General features: G+C 65.7%; 1 protein-coding gene across 1 annotated transcript; it reads right to left on the reverse strand.

Moving 5' to 3' along the window:
• Window positions 1-1,517: 1,517 nt before the first annotated feature.
• Window positions 1,518-7,197, reverse strand: VWCE (von Willebrand factor C and EGF domains). The gene is given in 22 exon segments (XM_086612956.1): window positions 1,518-1,625; window positions 2,071-2,153; window positions 2,242-2,332; window positions 2,525-2,607; window positions 2,783-2,879; window positions 3,075-3,160; window positions 3,605-3,722; window positions 3,884-3,969; window positions 4,107-4,194; window positions 4,397-4,479; window positions 4,556-4,601; window positions 4,603-4,650; window positions 4,941-5,041; window positions 5,147-5,212; window positions 5,215-5,274; window positions 5,477-5,593; window positions 5,679-5,795; window positions 5,891-6,019; window positions 6,272-6,361; window positions 6,437-6,497; window positions 6,499-6,532; window positions 7,088-7,197. Coding segments are annotated over 22 exon segments (1,902 nt in total).
• Between the last annotated feature and the right edge of the window lie 875 nt (window positions 7,198-8,072).

Here is an 8,072-nt window from a genome sequence, read left to right on the forward strand (position 1 = left end):
GTGCCGGATCCCATCCTGGTGCTGGGGGCGCTTTGTACCACTAATCGCCATCTTTCCTTGCTGGACGCTGCCTGGATAAACCTCCAAGAAGCTCCTGGGATCTGTGGACCTGAATTTGCACCATCGCCCTGGGTAGAGCCGTGCTCTGAGAGCCCCTTCGCAGGGACAGCACCAGCCTCAGCACCTTGCGAACGTCTCCCAGGACTGAGCGCTTTGCTCAGGCCAAACCCCTGGAAAATCTCAGTTGAGAGCAGCCAAAATCTGGTGCCAACCCCCAGAAACTCCTCTGGCCCCGCTCAGCTCCGCTCCCTGGGGGTCAGACTACAAGGGACCCGGCTGGCTCCAACAAAGTCCCCAGCCACGCTCCTGCCACCGGGGCAGGACACATCCCTCCTGTGCCCAAACCCCACTCGGGGCAGGGACACAACTGCCTCCGGCACTGCCCTCTTTATCCCAGGGGAGCTGCTCACCCCAAATCCCCACGGCTGGGTTCAGCATGCCAGCAGGTGCAAGCAGGAGTAGGGGAACAGGGCATAAATACCAGGGTGACTTTATTGGTGACATGGAGGGCAGCTCAGCCCCCTCCCCACACCGGGACCCAGCGGCAGCGCCCACCCCAGGGGTGCATTCAGCCATCGGGGGCTGGCACGGGGCATCCCAGCCCCACACCCTGCACCCAGAGAGCTGGGGAGGGGTGTGGGGGGGCTGGTCCTGCCCCACAGCCCTGCCTCAGTGGGGCGGGGAGGGGCTGGGGGGAACTGCGCACCCTCTGCCCGAGAGAGAGACAGTGCCTGTGGGAGCCAGGATGCATCCATGGAGGCAGGATGCTGTTACCCACCCTTATCTGCTTGGCACCCCCTCCCCAGCCACCCACCACCCCGGGGGCCTGGTGGGCCAGGCCTGCTGGTCCTGCAGACCCCCTCCTCCGCCTCTTCTTCATCTTTATCCTCCTCTTCACGCTACACATGGCACCTGGAGCCCTAGGGAGCCACGTGCCCACCGGGGCTCCCCATGCCGGCTGGTGGCACGGCTGAGGGGTCCCTGTCCCTGGAGGGTCCCTGAGCCTTGGAGCTCGAGCTGGGGCTGCCTGCGGGAGCTGGGGTGGCTGCGGCCTCAGACGAGGTGTCAGGGGGCAGAGCGGCCATCGATGGGTGCCCAGGGGGGCTCAGCGTGGTTGGAGGAAGGTCCCCAGCCCCCGTACTCCCCGGAGAGGGGCTGAGGGGTCCTGCTGTGTTGGGCAGCAGGAGCTGGGCCAGGCGGTGGCGGGGGGGCCGGGTCGATAGTGGGGGGCTGGAGTTAGGGGTGCCAGTGGGTGAGTCCGTGTGGGATGGGGACAGGGCCAGGAGCTGGACATCTGTGGCTAACAGAGAGATGTTCTCGGTTAGCACTCACTTCTCCCCCTGGACCCCCCAGCCTGTGTGGGTGCACCCAGTCACCCCAGGGTGCTGCAGCACGGCTGTGTCCCACGGGGCAGGGGGTCCCGAGCCAGACCGTGCCACTGGCACCCCCAGGGGAGTCTAGGCACTCCTGTTACCTTGGCAGGGCGGGCAGCAGGCAGTAGGCAGCACGGCGGGCTCTGTGCAGGAGCGGGGACACAGCCTCTGCTCGCAGCTCACCTCCCCCAGCTGGCAGCAAGGGGTGAAGTGGGGGTGAACCAGCCCCCCCAGCCCCTCCGCCACCTGCCCAGGCACCCCCTTGGGCATGGGCACCCCGCGGGCACAGGCACCCTATGGGCTTGGGCACTCCACGGACAAGGACTTGGGCACCCCATGGGCATGAACACCCTGCAGACACAGGCATCTGTGGGCATGGGTAGTCCATGGGCTTGGGCACTCCACAGGCACAGGTATCCCATGGGCATGCCTTGGGCACAGGCAGGCCTTGGGCACAGGCATGGGCACCCCATAGGCACAGGCATAGGCACCCCGTGGGCAAGGGGAACTTTGTGGGCACAGGCACCTCATGGGCATGAGCACCCCATTGGCACCCCATGGGCATGGGTACCTCATGGGCGCACAGGCATCCCATGAGCATGGGCAGCCTATGGGCACCCATGGGCACTCTGCTTACCTGGCAGGTGCAGCGGGTGCAAGGCTGTCCCTCGGGGACGAAGCTCTGACCGTTCACCACCTTCCTGCCCTGGTAGTTGCAATCTGTGCGGAGCCAGGCAGTTGCTCAGCTTGTGGCGGGGGGGGGGTCCCTGGGTGGGGGGACAGAGCCCCCTGCTCCCCCAGTTCCTACCGTTACAGACGGGACAGCACTCGCCCTCGGGGTGGAAGGGGTAGGTGCAGAAGATGGCACAGTCTACGGGCGAACAGGCCACTGAGCCCAGCTGCAAGAGACGGGAGAGATGCATGGGGGCCGGGGGTTAGTGCCTGCCGGAGGCAGCTGAGGAAAAAGAGGTGGAGGAGAGACCTCAAAACACCCAGGAGCTTTTTCTTTTCCTGCAACGGAGGGAAAAACTGGGATTCAGCCCACAGGGCAGGAGCTGAAAACATCTCGCGGTCCCCAGCGCAGCCCTCACCAGGCAGATGCAGCTGAGACAGGGGTCCAAGATGGAGGGGAAGGTCTCGTTGTTATAGAAGATCCTTCCCATGTAGGTGCAGCCTGTGGGGATGAGAGGGGCACTCGTGGTCCCTGGGTGGTTCAGGGATCCCCCAGAGACCCCTCTGCTTAAGCACAGGCTTTCTGGCTCTGATCCTGCCCAGGGATGGTGAGGGGATGGGTGAAGGGATAAGCAAGGGGATGGCCAAGCGGATGGCGTGGAAGAAGTACCCCTCACCTGCCGAGCAGTCAGGGCAGCACTGGCCAGGGATGCGGATAGGGTAGGGACAGGTCTCCACGCAGTCCGTCCTCTTGCAGGTCACTGAGCCGTCTGCCTGCAGGGGAGAAGTACTTGACAGAGACCTTGGGCTGCCCCGAACCAACTGGGTTTTAAAAGCCCACAAAGCCGAGGAGCTGCTGAGGACCATGGCCACGGGCAGCCCAGCACCCGAGGGAAGGAGGGGGGCCAGGAGCTGTGCGCAGGGGCGGGGGCAGGTAGGAGGGGTGAAGCAGAGCAGGTTCTCATTCACCTGGCAGATGCATAACTCACAGGGATCGCCAGGGGACCAGATCTGTCCGATGGGAAATTCCACCCCGTTGTCATCCATGAAGCAACCTGGGGTGTGGGGGCAGGGGGGACACAGCATGGCACCCCCAGCCCATCACCCTCCTGACGCGCATCCAGGGGTGTGCGTGTGTTGCTGGACCTGCCTGTGGTTCCCAGCCTCTGCCACTCCCCACCTCCAAACCTCTGCAGCCTCCCAAACACCCTGCCAGTCCCCATGCACCCCCACATCCCACTCTCCCACTTTCCCCTGCCATCCTCAGATGTCCCCTACATCCTGTCCTCCTTGTTCCTAGCTGTCTCAAATATCCACTCTCCCTGCGCCCAGGTATTCCCCACCTCCCACCCTCCCCATCCTCAAGTGTCCCCACATCCCAACCATGCTCATCCCCAGACGTCCCCTGCACCCCGTCCTCGCTGTCCCCCCTATGCTGTCCTTACTGTCCCCTATCTGTCCCTCCCATCTCGCCCTCCCCACGCCCAGTGTGGACTCACCGGCGGGGGATGGAGGGTCCCGGCAGGTGAAGCAGCATTGCCCGGGGCCCAGGTGCCGCTGGTGCTGTGGGCAGTCCAGGACGGGACAGGGGGTAAAAGAGCACTCCACCTCGCCGCCCTAGGGACATGGGGACCTGTCACTCCCTGGCCCCGGCCCCAGCCCTGTGCCCACTTGTCCTGCGTCAGCCCCCAACAAAGGCTGGATCCCCCCAGCAGGATGGTGTGGGGAAGCCATAGAGAACCCACCCCTGGGGATCCTCCCAGCCCCTCAGGACCTACCCGGCAGACACAGGTGGTGCAGTCATCCCCATCCAGGCTGAACCGGGCACCATGAGGGTACGTGTGACCCCGAAAAGTGCACTTTGCTGGAGGAGAGAGGCAACAGGGTCGGGGCTGGAGTCAGGGAGCGAAGCATGGCTCCAGCTGAACCCTCATCCCCAGCACAACCCTGGGCTCCCCCTGCCCCACACCCTCCAGGGGCTGGGGGTCCCAGGGGACCCACCTGGCTGGCAGGAGCAGCAGTCGGGGGGTGAGGAGCTGGGGCAGGAGCCTGGGGGGCACTCAGGGGAGATGCAGGAGATGTTACCCCACTGTGGAGCAGAGCATGGGGCTGGTCACAGGGCAGCCGAGGGGTGACACACTCCTTCTTTGTCACGGGGGTGGGAGATGGTGACGGCACATCACCCGCCCCAGTGCATCCCGCTCCATGACTCTGGAGGTGTGTGGCTGAGCCGGGATGAGGGGAGATGCACCAGGGGGATGCAGGGGAGATGCTCCCATCCCCATCCTCACCAGGCAGACACAGACGGTGCAGTTCCCATCGGATGGAGAGAAGACATCACCCTCGGCGCGGGCCACCCCGTCATGCAGGCACCCTGCGAGGCAGATGAGTCTGGGGGGGCCGCGCCGGGTAGCGGTGTTTTGGGGAGGGGGACACACCCTGGGGCTCACCTGTGCAGCTGGGGCAGCAGCCCCCGGCCGGGGTGGGCAGCGGGTGGGGAGCAGGGCACGGGGCAGCTCACAGCGTCGCACAGCACTCGACTTCCCTGCGGGGCCAGGCACCGCCAGATCAGCCCCACGCCAGGCTGGCATGGTGAGCGGGATGGGATGGGGGTGCTTACCTGGCAGGTGCAGCTCAGGCACCCTGGCTCCATCCAGCGGGCGCCAGGCTCCCGGGAGCCCCCTGGTACCAGCAGTGAGGGACGGAGGTACCGGGGGCTCCAGCTGCCCACGGGGACGGCTCGGTGGCTGGGGATGCCGAAGTGGGAGAGGAGGGAGGGAGTTGGGTTCCAGGAGCTGCAGCAGGGAGGTGGGGGGAGGGAGAGCCTCTGGGGACAAGGAGGGGTCCCCCAGAGCCAGGAGGGAGCAGGACGAGGGTGGGTGGATGTTGCAGGGACTGGAGGATGGGTGACGGGGCCAGGATGGATTTGGGATAGCCTAGGAAGGAAGGAAGGGATGTCACCTGGGGTGAGTGGGGAGTGGATGAGCAGGGGGCCATCCTGCTCTGCTCCCATGCCCCGACCGGCAGAAGGAGCTGGATACCTTCGCAGGAGACTCTGTCCCCACTGAGCCGGTACCCAGGGCGGCAGGAGCAGAGGTAGCTGCTGGCGTGTTGTGGCATGTGTGCTGGCAGGCTCGGCGCTCGCCCGGCCGCCGGCATTCGTTGACATCTTGGGGAATGAGGAAATCTATCAGCTCCCTGGGGCAGGAGGTGCTACACCCCGGGAAATGGGTCAGGAGGGACTGCAGCGCAGACCGAGCCACCCGCTCCAGCATGGCCTGGGTGAGGGTGAGGCAGCAGCGCCGTGCCAATGGGCTCAGTGGCCGCCTCTGTCCCCACGGAGAGGGAAGGGCCCGTCGCGCAGCCCTCACCCACGCAGGAGTGCCGGTTCCCGTGGAGGTGGTAGCCGGGCCAGCAGGAGCAGCGGTAGCTGCCGATGCTGTTCTTGCAGCGGTGCTGGCACGGTGTGGCCAGGCACTCATCCGTATCTGGGGAGGGGGGGAACACACAGAGGCTGGTGGTCAGCCCAGCTGACCCCTCCAGCTCGTCCCCGCCACCGGGGTCCCTGCGCACCCTGGCAGCTGTGGCGATCAGTGGAGAGCTGCATGCCCGGGCCGCACTCGCAGACGAAGCCACCCTCGGTGTTGACACAGGGACCCTCGCAGGCGGCACTCAGGCACTCATCAATGTCTGGGGGTGAGAGAGGAGAGCTGGAGATGGGCTGTGGGGGGGGTAACCACTGTCGGGACCCCCAGCCCCATCGGGACCTCCCCATCCCGGCTCACCGGTGCAGCGGATGCCGTTGGCCGTCTCCACCATGGAGAAGCCGAGGGGACAGACACGGGCCATCTCCTGGCACCCGCCGTGGTTACAGGAGAGGTCGCAGCCGTACTCCCCACATGTCCCCGGTGGCTCTGAAAGACGGATGGGGGTGTGCGAGGCACTGATGCCACACCATTACCCACCCACCTCCCACCCGAGTCTGGCTCTGCACCGCAGCACCCGCTCCTTGGCTCCCCCTGGGCTGCACCCTGCCCTGAGAACCCCCGTACTCCTGCCAGGGACGGGGACCATGCCAAGGGATGCTGCAGGGAGAGGTGACAAGGACAGGTTTTCCTGTTGGGAAACCCCGGGGGTCACAGATTTCAGCGGGAGCGGGTGGGTACCTGGGCAGGTGATGCCCTGCTCTCCATCTGGGCATGAGCAGAGGTTGGGGGCGATGCACAAGCCACTGCCGCAGCCGAAGGAGCAGAGCGCTGCAGGGACGGGCAGCCATCAGGAGGGCAGTGACCCTGCCCCCCCGTCCCCACATCCCCAGAACCCATACTCACGCAGGGTGCACTGCCCGCTGCCTGGGGCCAGCATCCAGCCAGGGCAACATCCGCTGCCGAAAGCCTGAGAAGCAGACGTGGGGTCCCACGCGACGCCTGCGAGACCGACGAGATGCTGAGACCATCCTGCCCTGAGCCTCTGGGGCAGAGAGCAAAGGTTCCTGGGGGAGCCCCAGGAACACGAGGACGAGGACACACACACAGGAGTGGTCAGGGCCACCCCATGCTGGGTGGCAGAGCACAGCACAGATCTGGGGGAGGCAGGCATGGGGCGAAGCGGGGTGCAGCATGACCCCAAACCAAGGCGGGACAGAGAGGACCGTGCATCAGCACACGGTGACAGGGAACAAACGTCCTCCAGAAGGACATGAGGAATAGGACAGGGATGAGGGGAGTAGGACAAGAATGCAGGGACCAGGATCTCTGCGAGGGTCATGCTCCCCTGGTCCCGGCCAACCCCCGGGCAGAGGGAGGGACGCGTGGGGTGCCAGCCCCTTTAGCTGGGATGGGAGGCACGGCTGGAGCCCCGAAGGCAGCCGAGGGGGTGGATGGCCAGATGACGGCACAGCATAGCACAGCACGGCACAGCAAGCCACCATCCCCAGGTGTAGCTGGGAAAGGGAGAAGGAAAAAAGGGGAGGACCCGGCTACCTCTCCACGGCAAAGCTGGCCGGCTTCTTCCTCCCGGGATACACCCTGCCCTGGCCGCCTGGGAGGAACAGGGACACACAGGCAGCCTGGAAGAGCAGCTCGACCAACATGACAGGCGGCTCCAGCCAACGGCACGCTCCCGGCGCCTGCCTTCCTGCCTGCCTTCCCGCCGGCCTCGGCGGCACGGGGCGCCTACCGCATGCTGGCCCTTGGCCCTGCTCCTCCTCCCGCCCCACTGAGCCCGGAACAATGCGGGGGGTGGAGGGAGGCGAGAGCGGGGAGCGCTGCAGGGGGAAGCCATCAGCACCCACCCCAACACGGTGAGGGGGAAGGTGCTGGCCGAAGGGATGCTCGCCCCAAGGCTGGGTTGCTCTGCCGAGGTGAGTGGCTCCATCCTGGCCACGAGCGTGGCGGCTCTAGGATAAGGAAAGAATGGGGGTCCCCCAACACGGCGGGAAGTGGCGGCAAAAGCCCCCCCCCTTCTCTCCTTTCCCACATCTGGCAAAGCTCCGGCATGGCCTCTCCCCACCCCTCCTCCTCCTGGAGGCACTGGGCCGCCTTCCCAGCCCTGCACAGGGACCCACCAAAGAGGAGCACGCAGCAGATAAAGGGAATAAAGTGGAGCCAGGAAGGTGGGGTGCACCCACTGGGGGGTGGGGTGCACCCATACAGCAGCGGCACCCAGCTCCCAACCCACCCCCAAGCCCTTTGACCCTTTCCCGGGCTGGGGGCTGAAGCGAAGGTCACAGGCAGGTAAATGATTTATACAAGGGAGCAAAGGGCTGGTGCGGAGATGGGGTCGATACTTGCAGCCTCACCGGAGGGGGGGGCGACCCACAACCTCCAGCTCCCCACCCCATGTGGATTTCCCCCAAAAAAAACTTAGCCCCTGCCCAAATGTTGGGATCACCCAGCTCCAGGCACGAGCCATCCCCTGCACTGTCACCCCCAACACAGTCACCCCCTGCGTTAGGTGCTGGGAGGG

The sequence above is a fragment of the Tauraco erythrolophus genome, chromosome 6 (assembly GCF_009769465.1).
Source record: "Tauraco erythrolophus isolate bTauEry1 chromosome 6, bTauEry1.pri, whole genome shotgun sequence".
In the NCBI taxonomy this organism is placed as follows: domain Eukaryota; kingdom Metazoa; phylum Chordata; class Aves; order Musophagiformes; family Musophagidae; genus Tauraco; species Tauraco erythrolophus.